Source organism: Asterias rubens, chromosome 20 (assembly GCF_902459465.1).
Source record: "Asterias rubens chromosome 20, eAstRub1.3, whole genome shotgun sequence".
Classification (NCBI taxonomy): Eukaryota; Metazoa; Echinodermata; class Asteroidea; order Forcipulatida; family Asteriidae; genus Asterias; species Asterias rubens.
In genome coordinates this window covers 8,962,245-8,981,408 of record NC_047081.1, presented here as the reverse complement: position 1 = coordinate 8,981,408, position 19,164 = coordinate 8,962,245, and the positions used below count along the sequence as shown (strand labels likewise).

The following is a 19,164-nucleotide window of genomic DNA, read 5'->3' as shown; positions in this document are numbered from 1 at the left end:
TTTACTTAAAGCCATTATACACTTTCGGTAAACAGTATTGTCTAAGTCCCACACTTCGTGTATCACAACTTATATATAAAATAACAATCCTGTGGAAATTTAGGATCAATCGGACATCGGATTCGGGAGAAAATAACGGGAAAATCCACTCCTGTTTTCGCGCGTTTCGCCGTGTCATGACATGTGTGTATAACAAATCCGTAATTCTCGCTAACGAGAATTTATATTGTTTACCGTTTTCTCAAAAAGTAAAGCATTTCATGGACTAATATTTCAAGAGAAGTCTTTCACCAATACCTTCTGTAAACCCTGTAAATTATTTGTAAATCTGTGTTTTTGGGGGGTTTTTTTCTGTACCGAAAGGGTCCAATGGCTTTAAACATGCCTCGAAATTGCGCGGTTTTCCTTTTACCTCGTCGACTAACACGGTCGGCCATTTTATGGGAGTCAAATTTTGGACTCCCATAAATTAATGGCCGACCGTGTTAGTTCGCATAGTAAAAGGAAAACCACGCAATTTCGAGGCAAACTTGTGTGGATTATTGTATTCTACCTTTAAATTATCTTTCCAACCATATGCATTTTATAGCAAAAGGCTACAAACGCTTTTTTATAGACCAACTCGTCAGATACAAGGCAACGTGTTCCTTTAAGACATAGAGCAAGATAGGCTTACATCATAGAGGATGGACTTTCAGCCAATTGCAGTGTAGTGAGCGGTTTACTGATGGTGTAATGAAATTAGGAGTTTAGCTCAATGGTTAACATCAGTGTTGAGCCGTAGTGTAAACTTACACACACAACAGAGGTTGAAGTGTGACTTTTGATATTGCGCCATCCAAGAAGGGTGTCACACTCAGCCGGAGCTTTTGAAGGAAATGGTACATCAGGTCACCTCGGGGGCTTGGACAACTATCTCCACACTGGGATATTACTAGGTGCAGTGAATTCTCAACACTTTGTCTTTTATATTCTCAGCACTGTGGGTATAAGATCATGGAGAAGGAAGAGGTGGAGGCAAATGGTGTTACCACCAAGGAGGAACCAGTTGCTGGTACCACCACGAAAGAGGAAGCAGTGAGTGTGAGCCCTAAATACGTGAATGACAAAAATGAAGACAAAGTCATGAAAACTGGGGGACACATTACCACCGAGGAAGATGAGATCGGCGAGACAGACATCAATGGTAATCATCAGACAGACGAGGAAGATCTTGGGTATATTGTAAGAAGTGAGAAGGAGTGGGCAAGACGACATCGTTTTATGTCAATTGATAGATTGAACATCTTCAGTGATGCTGTATTCGCTGCTATCACTACTTTCATGGTAAGTATGACGATTAGTTCAACCGGTTTGTTAACATTTTCCCTGCCATTTGTTGCAAAGAACAAGGACAAGATTTGATCTATGGTTATTGTCCGTGGGGTGGGTATGGGCTGATAATAATACTCATATAAAACTGTAACCATTCACTTGTTGATTAAAAGGCACTGGACACCTTTGATAATTATTGTCAAAGACTAGTAGTCTCACCTCTCGTGTCTCCTAACATATCATATGCACATCAAAACAAATCGGTGACAATTTGGATTCATTGGTCATCGAAGTTGCAAGAGAATAATGAAAGAAAACGCTACTTACAATTTGATGTGCCTTCAGATGCCTAAGAAGCATATTACAGAGCTTCAGGCCTGAAGCCCTGTAAGAAAACTACGCCACTACAGAGGGAGCCGTTTCTCACGTTGTTTTACTAACAATCTCTCCCCATTATTACTTGTTTATCAAGTAAGGTTTTATGCTAACAATATTGAGTAATTACCAATAGTGTTCCAGTGCCTTTAAATGAATAACTTAAAGTATATTCTTATATAATCTCAGAGATCATAATTGGGGTTCCAGATCTGACCGATTTCTGACAAAATGAACCATAAATGGTTCAAACTCACACATGATACGAGCTTATACCTGCATTTAAATAAATTGAGTCATTGCATGGTGAGATATTATTTGGTTTGCGGTATAATTTGTTCTTTAGAGAACTGTCTTGCTTTGTAATATTTTACTACCACGGAGCTATAGATGTTCGGATTTTTGGCAAGAGGAAACAGACACATACAAGGTTTTACCACAAACCAAATATAAACTAGCACCTATTTCCAACTATTTTAGGGTCAGCTTTACCCCTAAATGAGTCAAGTTTTGTGGGTATTCTGACCCAAGAGTTTCTGCTGAGTACTAATCTGTGTTGTGCATGAAGTTAAACGATGAGTAATTGTTTGAATGTTGTTTTATAAAAGGTGGTGCCGTTAAAGGAGGAAGTACATGGATATGAACCAACTGAGGTACGTGTTCAAAACTAAAATCATGATTTTAAGACAATTTTAAGATTGTTAAATTCCAACAGAAAAAGGTATCCCGGGTGCCCCTCCCCCCCCCCCTACTTTTGAAAACTAGACTTTTTGATAGAATATAGCCACATTTTTTTGCGTAATACTTTCAACGTCACTGCCAAGCAGGCTGTAGTTATTTTTACGTTGGACGTCAGACTGCAACTGTTAGGACTAATGAGTGGCTTAATAACAGCGGTTAAAGGGGGCTTGTTGGAATGGAAAGAGGTTTTAAGTGCATCGTCAAAGTCCCCCCCCCCCCTCCCTTTTTGCAAATTCGATGACCAATTACCGTTTCAGACAGGCGTTCCACAGTCGCGCCGAGTCAAATTATTGAGTTAAGTGCATGAAAAGTTCGACGTCTGAGGAGTGACTGGGCGCGCTAGAAGTCGAAAGATCGACTGAGTGGTCGTCGGTCTTGTCATCAACCGAACCTTCGCCTGTCTAAAACCAAAATTTAACTGGGTCGACCCAGAGTCGCTCCTAATCTATTGAGCGCCTGTCTGAACCGTCTTTATGATTTGTTGGGATATGTGAAGATGTGGTTTTGAAAAATTACCACAAGTACTCAAATACACTTTCTGACGTAGAGAAGGAATTATTCTTACCTAATGCCATGTGTTTTCTTGTTTAGAATTTATGGAGTAGTTTGCTCGCTGATTGGTACCGATTCTTAATATTCGTTATTTCGTTTTGGATAGTATCGGCTCTTTGGCAGGACCATGTTTGGTGAGTTTAGACAAACAAGCGATACTTGCGTTACTTTCGACTCTTTATAATTTCGACTCCTGGAGTCGGTTATTCTGAAATAGCTTTTATACTAAAATTAAACAACGAGTGTCACATCTTCTTTAAAGAAATCCCGTATTGGTGCCTTCAGTAATTAATAAGGGAATCAATGTGTGGTGAAGAGGGTTTAATCCCAACGAGGCCTGGTTCTTGATAATTTTACCGAGACGTCAACACAACACCCCTCCAGCTATGAAATGGTAGAGCCCTCCGCTGCCCTCGCGTAAACAACTCCTTATAAGGGAATGCTGTGCGCGTCGCGCGTATCGCGTGATGTGGCACAACTGTTTCGGCCGTTGCTCTCGACCAATAGGAATGAAGAAGCTGTCATATAAGAACAGGTGCAAGGTCGCGTGTCACGCTCATGAATTAACACTTTTTATGCACACCCTCGTGACGCGCTCTCCACCAATAGGAGTAGAGAAACTGTCTAGGGTATTGATGAATTTTGTATTACAGGAACAAGAAGTTTTTATAAACACATATCAATCCACACAAACATGCCTCGAAATTGCATGGGTTTCATTACATGTCGTGAACTAACACGGCACGCCACAAGTTTTTTGACATAAAATGGCCGACCGTGTTAGTTTGCAAAGTAAAAGGAAAACCACGCATATGTTTTGTGTGGGTCATTTTAAAGCCAATGGACACTACTGGTAAATGTCAAAGACCAGTCTTCTCACTTGCTGTATCTCAACATAATTTTATGCATAAAATAACAAACCTGTAAAAATTGAGATCGATTGGTCGTCGGAGTTGCGAGATAACTATGAAAGAAAAAAACACTCTTGCCACTCGAAGCTGTGTGCTTGATTTCGAGACCTCAATTCTAAACTTGAGGTCTCGAAATCAAATTCGTGGAAAATAACTTCTTTCTCGAAAACTACTCCACTCCAGAGGGAGCCGTTTCTCACAATGTTTTATAATACCAACCTCTCCCCATTACTCGTTACTAAGTAAGGTTTTATGCTAATAATTATTTTGAGTCATTACCAATAGTGTCCACTGCCTTTGTCAAAAGCTTTTCATAGACCAACTCGCCCGATCCAAGTCAAAGTCTCCGTTTAATAACTGACTGTTATACCTTCCGTTTCACAGGATTTTACAGAACGTTGAACACGTTGGCGATATTGGACTCATATTGAATGTGGTGAGTAGGAAACTAAACATGCCAACAAGGTTTTCCCGCCCAATTTCAGCTAAACAAAATATGTGTTGTCATCTCTTTTTCTTTTCTTCTTTCTTTAAGAGAAACTGTGTAAAGTAACTTTTTGTGTTTAATGCTTGCTCAGTACTTTCCAGAGTTCTGTGAAGAAGAAAAAAAAAAACAGGCATATTACTCTGGTGGGATAGCCAAATAACAAAATTACCTATGTGGTCATCTTGGCCAATCAACTGGGCCAAATTTCATAGAGCTGTTTAAGCACAACAATTTGCTTAGCATGAAATTTTTGCCTCGATAAAAACAGGATTACCAACCGAATGTCCACGTGATTTTCAGGATATTAGCAAACAACACCTGAATCAGTAACGAGCAATATGCAGCACATTTTTTATTGGTTATCCTGTTTACAAGAAAGACATTTCATGCTAAGGAAGTTTTTGTGCTTAGGAGCTAGCTCTATGAAATTGGCCCTTGCATGGTGCATTGCTGCTTATACAGAGCAAGACATTTTCAAAATGTAAACTATTATGCAAAGATAGGCCTACAAATTGAAAAACTATGCACGGGTTAAAGCCAGTGGACACTATTGGTAATTGTCAAAGACTAGCATTCACAGTTGGTATACCTCAACATATGCATAAAATAACAAACCTGTGAAAATTTGAGCTCAATCGGTCATCGAACTTGCGAGATAATAATGAAAGAAAGAAAAACACCCTTGTCACACGAAGTTGTGTGTGTTTAGATGGTTGATATCGAGACCTCAAGTTCTAAATCTGAGGTCTCGAAATCAAATTCGTGGAAAATTACCTCTATCTCGAAAACTATGGCACTTCAGAGGGAGCTGTTTCTCACAATGTTTTAAACCACCAACCTCTCCCCATTACTCATCACCAAGTGAGGTTTTGTGCTAATAATTATTTTGAGTAATTACCAATAGTGTCCACTACCTTTAAACAATTGGTTCAAATGAGTTTCCCTTTATTCACTCGAGGCGGGTGTTGAAGGGAATGGATTGTGTTTTTTAATTGGTCATGAAAACCTTTCTAATAAAATTCAAGAACATGGATTCATAAGAATCCACTGCATGGTGGGTCTTTTCTACTCATTGTTAGTAACCTTCTCTCATCTGTTATTTTTGTCCTCGGCAGATCTTTCTGATGATATGTTCACTTATTCCATTTTTGGTAAGTCTAACAGACTTGTGTTCAACCCTCTTTGCAACCATTTTGAGCGGCAGCTAAGGTAGTATTCATTCTGACTTTCACCTGAAGAATGACTTCGCCGTTGATATGGGTCACGTCTTGTGGTTTCTTGCGGGTACCAATCAAAACCTACGATTGTGTTTTTTAGTATAATGACATGAGATCTTACATAACATGTACCGGGTGAGTTAAAAAAAAACTCCATCATTGGATTTGGAGCTATTTTTTAAGAACATTTTGAACAAATAAAAGTCCACCTTACTATAATGAAAGAATGGGGATGATTGATAAAGGCGTTCCAGAGATATGCTTCTTTCAATCGAATGGCATAATTCTGTACAACTTCTTTGGGCAATGTGTGTTTCGAGTGGACACTATTGGTAAATTGTCAAAGACTAGCCACTATTTGTAAATTGTCAAAGACTAGCCTTCTCACTCGGTGTATCTCATCATGTGCATAAAAAAACCAACTTGAGAAAATTTGAACTCAATCGGTCGTCGAGGTTGCGAGATAATAATGAAAGAAAAAAACACCCTTGTCACACGAAGTCGTGTGCATTTAGCTGGTTGATTTCGAGACCTCAATTTCTAAACTTGAGGTCTCCAAACCAAATTCGTGGACAATTATCTCTTACTCGAAAACTACGTCACTTCAGAGGGAGCCGTTTCCCACAATGTTTTATTCTATCAACCTCTCCCCATTACTTCTAAACATGTGAAGTTTTATGCTAATAATTATTTTGAGTAATTACCAATAGTGTCCACTGCCTTTAAGGAGAGAAGGTGATTATGTCCTTTTTTAACTCCTAAATGATGAAACACATGACCCAAAAAGTAGTTTGACAGAAACGTTTTATGCCATCCGATTTAAAAGCTATTATCTCTTGAATGCCTTTATCAACCAACCCCATCCTTTCACCATTGTATTGTAAAGGTAAATCCATGGCCTACTTTAGAAATGGACTTTTATTTGTTCCAGAGTTTTCGTGTTCTTGAAAAATAGCTCCCATCCAATGATTTTGTTGTGTTCACTCACCCGGTATTCTATAGGTTAATGACGGTCATAAAACTGACAAACGCACAGAAAATGTACACAGGAGATAGGCCATGGCGGCCCCCATGCAAGAACCCGCGTATGTACGCGCGGCCGATCTAGTTGTTCTATTCTTGATTCTTGAATGGTTATTATGTGACGGATTTGCGCGCTCAAATTCATGCATAGATTCATTGGGAACCCGATTTAAAATTTGTTCATTTTACCAATCCCCAAAATATACGCGTGAAAATTTGAGAACAAACTCAGCCACTATAGTGTCACTGGAAAATTTGTTGAGTTTTGCTCTCAATTTTTTCACCAATTTATTGAAATTGGTAAAATATCTTTATACGAGAAAAAAGTGCTATATCACAAAACCGTAATTCATATTAATATGTGTTTGTTTCCATTGAAACAGGCGGTCATCATGGGGAACTACTACCAATATGCTTTGTCAGCACAGCTATGCGGAAGCTGCGTTTTACTGCTGACCTTACTGCAAGTAAGTTGGATTTAACCATTTAGCCACTGGACCGCCCAGCCGCCTATCGATATACTGTAGTGGTAGGAGGAAACCTTGCTAGCTTGTGTTTGTACGAAAAAAAGGAACATCAAAAGAATCCTCGATAGTCATTATTAAGCTAATGGAGCTAATGATGGTGAAATAATTTAGCTCTTACCCCAATAATTAGACGCTCATTAGTAAACACAAAGGAAACTGTATTTATTCATCATTCATGATAATATTGTCGAAAACTCACGCCTTCGCATTTAATCAGTATAATCATTGAGTCAGATAAAAGCCTTGAAAAGCTATTGTGTCCATTTTATCCTTACAAACAAATATTCGCCATAAAAATTACCGTAGCCGTTTAACGAGAGACATGTATTGTTCTCATGCGAACTTGTACTTTTATACAAATATCAAGGTTCAAATTGTGCATAAAAAATAAGCTGTGACTATCTTTTAAAATTTGAACTACGATTCCAGTAATTAACTGCAAGAATCTTGAAGTATTAGTTTTCAGCAAATTTGAGCGGTGCAGGGACTAGAGGGTTAAAGTAGGTTTCCCAGAGATAATTTTATCAAAAAGTAACTCAGTTCCATTTTCAAATTTAGACATAATTCCCTGTTTTCACAGTTTTTTGTGTAGTTTTATTTTTTTACGTAAGTGTTGGACGCCAAGTGGTAATACTTGTCTTTGGTATTTAGCATAGGTGTCCATGCAGTGCCTTTAAAAGACACCCTTAACACGAACAGCAAGCAATTACAAGAAGTTGCTGTAACAAACTTATTAAACAATTTGTTTCCACAATCAACCATAGCAATGCTGAATTAGTTTCTGTCATAAAATCAAAACATTGATTATTTTATTTTATATTTTTTTTATCCACAGGGCCTCATGATTATTTTTGCATTCCGAGGGAAAAAAATGCTTTCAGGTGAATTTGTCGAAGGAGGGACAAAGGTCAGTGGAATAATTTCTTGTTTTTTGTTGGTATTCCAAAAATTTAAACACATACCACTGTTAGTCGATTTGTGTGTATGTCTCGTTTCGTGGTTCTGGAAAGAGCCGTTGGTTTCGATTTGACGTTTCGATCAATATGCTCTGATCGTCTTCTTTGGAGAAAGATATTTTGAAGAGTGTTATTTTGTTGTTTTTATTTTCCTTTACAGCTTCGTGACGAGCTTCTCATAATAACTGGCCTGAAGGTTCTTCTGTGTGTTTTGTCTATAGGGATAGCTGAGGTCAACGTTCCAGCGGTGAGTTACTAGCATCAAATCGCATAGATTCAAAGGCACCGCACACTATTGGTAATTACTCAAAATAATTATAAGCATAAAAAAAACTTACTTGGTAACGAGTAATGGAGAGAGGTTGATGATATAAAACATTGTGAGAAACGGCCCCCTCCGAAGTAACGTAGATTTCGAAAAAGAAGGAATTTTCCACTAAAATATTTGAATTTGATTTGTCCAGACCTCAGAATTAGATTTTGAGGTCCCGAAATCAAGCACCTGAAAGCACACAACCTCGTGTGACAAGGTTGATTTTACTTTCATTATTATCTGACTCGCAACTTCGACGACCATTTGAGCTCAAATTCATTCACAGGTTTGTTTTTTATGCATATATGTTGAGATACACCAAGTGAGAAAACTGGTCTTTGACAATTAACAAGTGTCCAGTGTCTTTAAAGCCATTATACACTTTCGGTAAACAGTATTGTCCAAGTCCCAAACTTCGTGTATCACAACTTATATATACAATAACAAACCTGTGAAAATTTACGCTCAATCGGTCATCGGAGTCGGGAGAAAATAACGGGAAAACACACTTGTTTCCGCACGTTTTGCCGTTGCATGACATGTGTTTAAAATAAATCCGTAATTCTCGCTATCGAGAATTAACAAGTAAAGCATTTCATGGAACAATATTTTAAGAGAAGTCTTTCACCATTACCTAATCTGTAAACCCTGTAAATTATTTGTAAATCTGTGAACTTTTTTTGTTCTGTACCGAAAGTGTATAATGGCTTTAAGTGGTACTTTTTTCAATAAGCCATTTGCGAGTTAAATTTGAATAATGTCTGGTACATTGACTTGCTTAGTCACAATGTTCCGCTTACATTTGAATTCCTCAGACTATAGAGACAGTTGCAATGTCAAACGGTTTGGGGCAATATTGATAACTTGTTTACAGAAATGAGTTGCAAAAATTTCTAATTCTTGACAGATAGGGCACTTCGTGGTACGAGCGATTATGCTAAATTTAACCTCGTTGGGTGACTACATGTGTTTATTGTGTCTGTATTTGTTTCAGGCATTAGTGCTACTAGTACTAGTACTTACCATGTTTGCAGATTGGGTGTGTATTACAGCCATTGGACTCTACAGAAAATGGAGAGGTGCGTGTTGAGTTTGTTTACGGGAATATTTTTAGAAAATAGAAGCAGCTTTTGCAAACTGTTGCAAACTGTTGCAAAAGGACTATACTGCAACCGTGGACCTCATATTGTCACTCTTTTGTTTGTACTTTTTGCAAGAGCCCCCACTGGTTTTGTACACGGTTTCCAATTTTGGACATTTCCCGAACGGTGGTCTCTAACCTTTTGTCATATTGTCCCTAGACTTGATTCAAGTCCCATTCTAGTGTGAGAGGTCCCTAAGCATATCACGCCAACTTACTATTGCACGCTCGCCGTCAAAAATGTGGTCCCGATAATGGAACTGGGGTGGATTTCACAATGGTAGTCCTAACTTAGGACTAGTCCTAGGCAATGCTCAGAGATAGGACTAGTCCTAAGTTAGGACCAGTAACTCATCCTAACTTAGGACTGGTCCTATCTCTTAAGCATTGCCTAGGACTAGTCCTAAGTTAGGACTACCTTTGTGAAATCCATCCCAGGTTGGGGAATGCAGAGCATCACAAAACAGTTTAGTTTTCTGGCGATGGCACGGGATTGGGACTTGAGTCAAGTCTATATTGTCCCCGGTGTGAAGTATACCTACTCGTGTGTACACATTGTTCACGGTGTCCATTTAATGAGCAGCAGTTTGAAAACCACTGATGCAGCAGTTATCTAAAATGTTGTTTATAAATATCAATTAGCAATCGCAAAGAATTACTCAATATTTTTTGTTTACAAATAGTGTACCCACGACGGTGGCTTTGCACCAACAAAAGTTCATGACCGACATTTCTTGGCGGAAGATCAAAACAAGAGCCCAATTTCATAAAGCTTTTAAGCAGAAAATACTGCTCAGCAACTTTCATGGCTACAGTCACGAAACAATGTACGCTTTATGGACTTTTTGCTCATTATCAGTTTCTGCTAAGCAATATTTGTCTGTGCTTAGCAAGTATGTGTGCTTCCAGACTTATGAAGTTGGGCCAAGGTATACTGGTGTATCAGAATTAGCAGTCAAGTTAAGTGGAAAGATATGAACAGAGCGAGAGAGGCAAGCACACATTTAAGGCGGTTGGGGGGGGGGTACCACAAGATGTTGGTTTATGATTTTTAGCTCAGAAAACTTTTTGGGACGTTGCAAACAAAATGGTTTGTTTTTGTTTTCTTGCAGACAGTTCATTCAACACAGATCTCAGCAGTCATTTATCCCGTCGACTCGTCTTAGAAAATATTGACATGGGTCGAACACAGAGTAAGTTTTCTAAGCTGATGTCTCTTCTTTGTTTATTACATAATGGTCCCAATAATGTAGCTGAACGGTTAGCAATTTTGTTTGCAATTCTGTGTAGCAGAAAAAGATGCTTAAGCGTAAATCTATTTCACGAGCGGCACATTTTATATCGTTTGCAAAAAGAAGAAAGTGGTGACAAAATGGCGGGCGAAACAAATGCAGAGTATGACGATGAAAAACAAATCATCACTTTCTCTGTCTGATATGTACTATTTATAATCGTTCAAAGCGCCCCTTGAAAGGTTGCACACTAACTTTAGAGTAAACAAGAAGTTTATAATGTACAACATTTCTGAAACATTTTAAGTTGCTAAGTTGCTCTATGATTATATAAGAACAATGGGAGACTTTTGGGACGCTTGGTGGCAGCAGACTTTGTTCCATCGTTCTCGGTAACGTGCGCACGCTCAGAACTACATAAACAATGGAAATTTACCTGGTAAGCCTGCTGCCACCTAGCGTCCCAAAGTATCTTATTAGTGTCATTGTTGGTTTAAATTTATGATTATTTGCTTTATTGCTCAGCTTTTACAGATGGAGTTTTCATCATCGTGGCCACACTGATTATACTGGATATCACGTACGTAAAAAATTAATGGTCTGTTTTTGATTAGTTCAGCCAAAGAGCATTGACCTAGACTTGATTCAAGTCTGGTTCCCGTGTGAGAGGTCCCGAGGCGTATATCGTGCCAACTAGCGAACAACCGGTATAGCAGTGCGCGCTCAACGTCAAAATTGTGGTCACTCTCTGGCGATGGCATGCAAGGCACGGGATTGGAACTTGAGTCAAGTCTATCTAGCACGGACCGGGCTCATGGTTCAAACTATGTCTATATATCACTTCAACATCACTGCATACATCACCTCCAGGAAGCGCGGGAAAGCTTGAGTCAGGTTTTGGATACTGTTCGTCCTGCAATAGGAAAAACGCATAGATGTTGAACAAAGAGCCAGATACCACCTCTGTGTCTCTTTGGAACTCCTTGTCTGTTTCACCTCCATCCTTCAATCTAGACTGATTCAAATGTAAGAGAAAGATCAATACCTTCAGTGCCCCAAGTCATTTTCATTTCAATTTCATCTCTTCAAGCCCAAGAGTGGCTTTTAGCTTCTGTGCCGAACTTGCATTTTTGCATTAATAAAATACTTTAATTGGGACAACAGGAGACTTCCCAACGCTAGGTGGCAGCAGACATACCGGGTAAATTTCCATTGTTTTCGTAGTTCTGAACAAGCGCATAATTCTGAGAACAATGGATTTACCCGGTACTGCTGCCCTCTATCGTCTCAGAAAGTCTCTCGTTGGCTGAATTGCTTTATTAATAATATTACTTCTTCTTCTTTTTGCGATCTAGTACGGAATCCTTAAGGGACGGCGAGGTCGATGTGGATGAGAATAGTTTATTGGAGACTCTTCAGAGGAACAAGGAACCCATCCTATCCTATCTCTCAACCTTTCTGACCGTTGGTAAGAAAAGGCTGTCAATGCCAGTGTCCTATATGATACGGAAACCCCACCCAAGTGACTTGGCAATCATTTCCCCTCAAGTCAAGTCAAGTCACAAGTCAGTTTCCCCCAAGTCAAGTCAAGTCGCAATTCAGTGGTATTGGCAACTCTAGTAAACTTGGGATGGGGTGGGGAAGGAGTCCAATTCTATTTCTCTCGACCGCGGCAGTTTGATCGCTCTCGTGGTATCCGTGGAACTGACTTTTCACTTTTCCCGTTTCCCGCCACTTTCACTTTGTCCCTTACGGCCAAATATCTTATTCCCTTGTAAACATTTTCTTATTTGCCTTTTTCTGTCTAGGTATGATCTGGTATATCAATTACTCAATATTTTACGTAAGTGAATTTGATCCTTTAGATATGATGTTACTAAACGTAAACAAACAGTGCTTCTTTGTATTAATTTGTTGATACCTTTGGGTTTTTTAACCGTTCGTTTGTTTGTTTGTTTTAATACAATATTAATGAAGATGTGTACAATTAAACTAACATGCTATAGGTCTCCAAACTTATTTAAAAAAATGATTGGGTCTTTTTAGATATTGGGAAAAATAATCCGTAATTGTAATACCTAATAAGAGAAGCGTTACTTCAGTAACGCTTCTCAGATTTAAATTTGTTGGGATAAAAACTGCCCTCTTTTTGTATAAGCATTTTACTTCCAAGTGAATTGTTTATCAAAAGCTGCCGTGGGCTGCTGCAACCCAATAGTTTCACATTGTCATTAATAGTAAGTGATTACTAGACGTATATATTATTTTCTGTGAAATTATTCATATTTCAGTATTTACAAAGACTAAGTCGGCTTCTGCTTTTCCTGAACCGAATGGTAAGAAAGCTTTCTATGATTTCTCATGTTCTAATTGTCACTCTAAGAAGGTTATGCTATAATACAACTACAACACATAAGTGGCCTGACGTTTCTAGCCAAACAGCGTCATAAATACTTAGTGAAGGGATGTAAGAGAAATCAAATTATGTGGTTTGTTCTCGACCAATACAAACTCACAATATTATTACCGTCACGGCTGTTTAGTATAGCAATATCGACGTTAAGCTGCACGCTACGCGAGCAATACGTGAACGTCAACAATTGTGTTGTTTCTGATCGGTGACGTCGCCACTTAGGGCTTACTTCATGCTCACGTATGACGTCTGCACGTACGAACCATGACGTGGAAAATAGTAACTTCACGTATGCTAAAAACGTGAGATTTTAACGACATAATTTTCTGACGTTCACGTTCACGTTCACGTTCACGCGGAACGTGCAGCAATTCCTTTGAACTACTTTATTGGTGTTAGGCCTTTATCAATTTGCAAAAACTATTTACATGTATTATTGTTGATTTTTACAGTCGCTTTTATTCGTCAGTGTCCTTCCTCTTGGTTTTCAGCTTATCTCAGTGTTTTCAGTTAATGTAAGTATGAAGACTATGTAACCATGGAAACAGACAATTCAACTAAAGTCACAGTAACTATCACTTAGATAATTTGTGGTGTCGTCCTCGGCGGTAAGATCACCACACACTCGAACCCCCGTGTTTCTAATCAGCAGAGTGTTGGTTTGAGTCCTGGTCGTGACACTCGTGTGCTTTATTTAGCAAGATACATAGCCATGATTGCTTCGTCCTTCGGATGGAGGCGTTAAGCCGTTGGTCCCGTGTGTTGTGTAACGCACGTAAAAAAAACTGCACTTATCGAGGGGTCAGATGTGTCAAACAAAATTACTACTACACGACAGACTCTTCAGGATTGTTTGTTGTACGAGTCAATGTGGGAATTCCCTTTGAGCAGCGGACCAGTCTCGTATGTAAAAAACTCCAGCGGGTGAACGACCATCATGCAATGGCCCGTTAATATTTTAATTATGTTTCGTGTATTCTCTTGGAAGTCGGGGAAGTTGGATTTCAACTTTGATACGCGTGTATATGCACTAAGGGTTAGGTTAACTTTGTGGTTGTTCTGTTACTTTGTATACAGTGTATTTTTTTTTAATGCCAATCTTTAACAATGAATCTGTTTGTAGGAAGCTGACAGGAATGAGAACAATGCAGTTCGGTTTCACTGTGTTCTCATTTTCTTCGCAACTGCCTTCCAGGTCGTCTTTTGGTTAGTCGCACATTGGAGACGGTAAGATTCATTAACTTCTTAAAAATACTCTCATTTCATTTCATTTTATAGTCTGGTTATGACGCCAAAAGGACTCTCAGAAAAGCGAACTAAATGAATGTATTAGCCCAGAACCCAAATGTATAGAAGACTGGGAACGAAGTTTCAGTTACAGATGTGGGAGGAAAACCCCACCAGACACTTGTTCTAGGGGAAATCATGAACCTAGACTGGTCCCCTGTCTTATATCCGCAAGGATAAAGACACGTGCTTGCTTGTCAGAACCAGGGAATCTGACTCTCTACGCACATTCACGAAGTGTATCAAAAATTATTTCTGTATTGGTCTGATGTGACGTTTGGCGCCACGGCAAATGCACTTGCTGTCGTCTGCATTTGAATCTAGGTGATATGTGAAGATGCCCGGGTCTAAGCCATGCTAAAGGCCACTCTCTGGCGTTATTTAACGAGCCTCGAAATGTGACGTCAGACGTCAGGCAAGGGGGAAACCCAGGCAGTAGGGACTGAACCTACGCAATCCGCATGAGGGCGACATTTTAACATGTTCTCTTCCATTAATTTTGACAGGGATAAACATTTTTCGTCGAAGTATCATGGAATGCATAAAATGCGAATGTTGTGTCTCTTGCTGATATATCCGTCCATGAGGTATGAACAAATTCGTTAAATAAATTTGTTTAAATATTTTAAAATTATAAGGCTTTCTCGGTCATTTTGTAACAAAAATCCAAATTTTTTAACACCAGCTCATGTTAATTTCATATGAAATTGAATGCTTACCACTGAAACACTAGATATACTTATTTGCATGTTTCATGATTGTTTATTGTCACTGATCAGCCATCTTGGATTGGAACAGAAACCCTTCGCTCGTCCCCAGCGCCTTGCGTTAACCAAAGCCGCTGGGATGGGCAAACGTATCATGCACTGTCATTGGTTTAATAATGCGCAGTCCCATCATGCATCACACTCACACTGCACCATATTTCTATGCACTGTACGCATGACGTACTTCCTGAACAAGAATCTGTGCAAGCGATTAGCCCATCCCAGCGGTCCTGGATAGACTGGCCGCTGGGGCCGAGCGAACAGAATCCCAAGCAGTTAAAATCAATAGAGGGCGGTACAACATCTACAAACAGAGCTCTGTCTACAAGTAGTTTCTATTCAATTCAGTTTCACCAGTTTAGCATTCACTTGTGAAATAAGATCATTCACTTGTCAAATAAGATCATTCAGTTTAGATACGCTGCAATAATCAGTGATAAATTTCGTACAAAACCCAGCAGCATCAGCTGGTCAACCATTTAATTTAATCAAGTGTAAAATATGAACAAAAAATAGAAGAAATTCAACTTAACCATGGTTAAAGTGGAGTCGCATGCCTACAGATGAAACAGCATAGTGGTAGAGCGACGTCCATAAACACTCTGGGTTGTTGGTTCAAACCTCGCTGTGGCCAATATTTTGTCTGGTTTTTTTTACTACTACATCATCATGGCTGCTTCGCATTGATTTTTTCAGCTTGATGCTGTTCTGTGCTTCTTTCATTGATAGAGTCTTCAAAGCAAATGTCATCCATTTGGTGAGTACAACATAGTATTATGTCCTTTTGAGAAGTCACAAGACCCCTACAGCGCCCTCACTTGTTTTAATGAAGACCTATCATTGGTTAAGAGTTGTACATCCGCTTGGTTGAACACTACATACATCTTTTGGAACTGAGAACAAAATGAGATCAACATATGAAACCACAATGTGGTTCACACAGTGTTTTTACCGTGTTGATAAACAACTAAGTTTCTAGGATGGATTTCACAATGATTAAAGACTAGTGTTAGTGTTATCTTTTCCCCACTAACTTTGCCCATTTTGTGTATGTATTTCTTCAGGCGGAATTACTGGTACCCGTTGCATTCATCTTAATGAAATTTGCATTCGAATTAACATTGGTAAGCATTCTTCATCTCCGTATCTCTACCTCTAGCCTTACTACTTTTATTGACTCTTTATTTTTGGTTAACAAAAATGTTGAGCCGCTATTGTTGATGATTAGCTGGTTAAATCATTACGCTGTTAGGCATAGTTAGTTAGTTAGTTAGTTATTTAATTAGTTAGTTAGTTATTTTGTTAGTAATTAAGTGGTAGCCATCATCCCGAGCTTCATATTATCGTCGAGCCACCGTGGTGTCAGGGCCCAATTTCATAGAGCTGCTATAGAGCTGCTAAGCATGAAAATTTGCTTAGCATGAAACTTCTTCCTTGATAAAAACAGGATTACCAACCAAATTTCCATTCGTTGAATATTGCATGTTACTGGTATTCAGCTGTTGTTTGCTTATCCTGAAATCCCGTGGATAGCTGTTAATCCTGTTTTTATCAAGGAAGAAATTTCATTCTAAGCAAATTTTTATGCTTAGCCGCTCTATGAAACCTGAAATCCCGTGGATATTTGGCTGTTAATCCTGTTTTTATCAAGGAAGAAATTTCATTATAAGCAAATGTTTATGCTTAGCCGCTCTATGAAATTGGCCCCAGGTCTACCTCTGAGTCTGCTTCCTGCAATGTGACATTCAAGAAGAATTCGGGTTGTCGGTCATTGCCCATTCATTTAACTTGACCACTATAATTAGAAGCTTGTTTGTGTCTTTATTTCTCAACAGCACTTTAGGCGGAGTCACCGTAAGCCAGGAGTTTCTAACTTGAGTATGGAACGAACGGAAACGCAAAATGGCAAGAATAATTTAGGATTCAGTCACCCGGGCCCAAATTCCTAATACATGTAGGCCGCCGTTTTGTGCTTACGGGTTCTCCCTCAGCAGAATTTCTATTTCACCGTCAGCAAGGGTAAAATGATGCTGGCTAACCCGCGTTTAAGCACACCAGTGACGTAACAATACATTGTGAATGTTCCGCTATAACTTGGTGAAATGCGTTTATGCTTACGCATATTATTTCTGCTACAATAATGAAATTTGGCCCATATGAATACCACAATAGGTGACCAGCAAGGTGATGACTGACAAGTCATAATTCAGATCTGCTCGAAACTTAATGGACTATACAGGGTATGTAGAGCTGATTAAACAGTCGCAGACCATCTTTAGGTTTCGTGAATCCCAGGTTAAAAAAAAAAAGATTATCCATAAAATCCATGAAATAATAAAGCTGTGTAAATTCAGGGTCAGGCTTATCCAGTGTGCGACTAAGGAGACAATACTTAAGAAAAATAATTGTTAGCATAAAAACTTACTTGGTAACAAGCAATGAGAGCTGTTGATAGGATAAACATGGTGAGAAACGGCTCCCTCTGAAGTATAACGTAGTTTTTGAGAAAAGGGCATTTTCTCACTCAATATAAGACCTCAGCAGCCGATTTCACGAAACTTTACGCAACTGCATAAGTCCACTTGCGCAACGTTTACGGAGCAACTTGCGCCATAAACGTTGCACAAGTGGCAACTGCATAAGTCCACTTGCGCAACGTTTACGGAGCAACTTGCGCCATAAACGTTGCACAAGTGGCAACTGCATAAGTCCACTTGCGCAACGTTTACGGAGCAACTTGCGCCATAAACGTTGCGCAAGTGGCAACTGCATAAGTCCACTTGCGCAACGTTTACGGAGCAACTTGCGCCATAAACGTTGCACAAGTGGCAACTGCATAAGTCCACTTGCGCAACGTTTACGGAGCAACTTGCGCCATAAACGTTGCGCAAGTGGCAACTGCATAAGTCCACTTGCGCAACGTTTACGGAGCAACTTGCGCCATAAACGTTGCACAAGTGGCAACTGCATAAGTCCACTTGCGCAACGTTTACGGAGCAACTTGCGCCATAAACGTTGCGCAAGTGGCAACTGCATAAGTCCACTTGCGCAACGTTTACGGAGCAACTTGCGCCATAAACGTTGCACAAGTGGCAACTGCATAAGTCCACTTGCGCAACGTTTACGGAGCAACTTGCGCCATAAACGTTGCGCAAGTGGACTTACGCAGTTGCGTTAAGTTTCGTGAAATCGGCTGCATGTGCCTGTAGCTGCATGGTTTAGGCATCTGAAAGCACAAAAAAAAAATAGTGCAGCAAGTGTGTGTTTTCTTTCACAGATTTGTTATTTTATGTATATTGTTGAGATACACCAAGTGAGAAGACTGGTCTTTGACAATTACCAATAGTGTCCAGTGCCTTCAATCTTCTCGAGTGTTTTATATATAACACTTGGACCTTAATCTTGACCTTGGCCTCACCTCTTATACTCTTTTTCCCAGTCATAAACACACTTCAAGCGTTTTTTTTTACAATGTGGTTTTGTAAGTATCTCTGTTCGTTTAAAGTCAGTATATTTGGTAGAATAAACAATTTTGTATATCTATTTTCAACAGAGTTCATTATACTGCACTGAAGTAAATCATTACTCATGTTTTATAGGATCATAACAAAAAAAATGGTCGGGACAATATTCATCGTTTAACTCAAAAAGTGGCATATAAATAGTTGCATTATTATTCCGACGGCACCATTGGTAGGTCAAGTTAATTTAGAAGTTTTTGCTGCAATTTAAAAAAAAAAGTAAAATAGCCCTATTTGGTCTATGGTAGTTGTCGGAGTGAATTTAAAAGTTCTGGAAAGGGGGGGCACAAAGAAAACGAAAGCTCGCTGGGAAAAAAGTCAATATTTCTGCCAGCCTTAGAAAGAAATTGACGCCATATTGGATACCTTCATCTATAGGCTGGGTCT

The 19,164-nt window shown here is 39.2% G+C and overlaps 1 protein-coding gene across 1 annotated transcript; it reads left to right on the top strand.

Annotated features, from left to right (window-relative positions):
* The first annotated feature begins 654 nt into the window (after window positions 1-654).
* Window positions 655-17,720, top strand: LOC117303772 (endosomal/lysosomal potassium channel TMEM175-like). Its single transcript, XM_033788121.1, has 20 exons — window positions 655-1,326; window positions 2,298-2,342; window positions 3,022-3,116; window positions 4,278-4,329; window positions 5,496-5,531; window positions 7,004-7,087; window positions 7,983-8,054; window positions 8,264-8,350; window positions 9,411-9,495; window positions 10,670-10,750; window positions 11,315-11,369; window positions 12,145-12,257; window positions 12,598-12,632; window positions 13,081-13,125; window positions 13,655-13,717; window positions 14,326-14,429; window positions 14,996-15,076; window positions 15,953-16,013; window positions 16,321-16,380; window positions 17,092-17,720. The coding sequence occupies exons 1-20, from the start codon at window positions 997-999 to the stop codon at window positions 17,203-17,205; spliced, it is 1,698 nt and encodes a 565-aa protein (XP_033644012.1). The 5' UTR covers window positions 655-996; the 3' UTR covers window positions 17,206-17,720.
* Window positions 17,721-19,164: the final 1,444 nt, after the last annotated feature.

What these genes read in the sequence shown, in the direction of transcription:
- LOC117303772 (XM_033788121.1), top strand. Translation starts at nt 997, where the DNA reads ATGGAGAAGGAAGAGGTGGAGGCAAATGGTGTTACCACCAAGGAGGAA. An exon ending in CTGAGGTCAACGTTCCAGCG is followed by an intron (nt 8,351 to 9,410) that starts GTGAGTTACTAG and finishes TATTTGTTTCAG; the next exon opens with GCATTAGTGCTACTAGTACT. An exon ending in TCAATTACTCAATATTTTAC is followed by an intron (nt 12,633 to 13,080) that starts GTAAGTGAATTT and finishes TTCATATTTCAG; the next exon opens with TATTTACAAAGACTAAGTCG.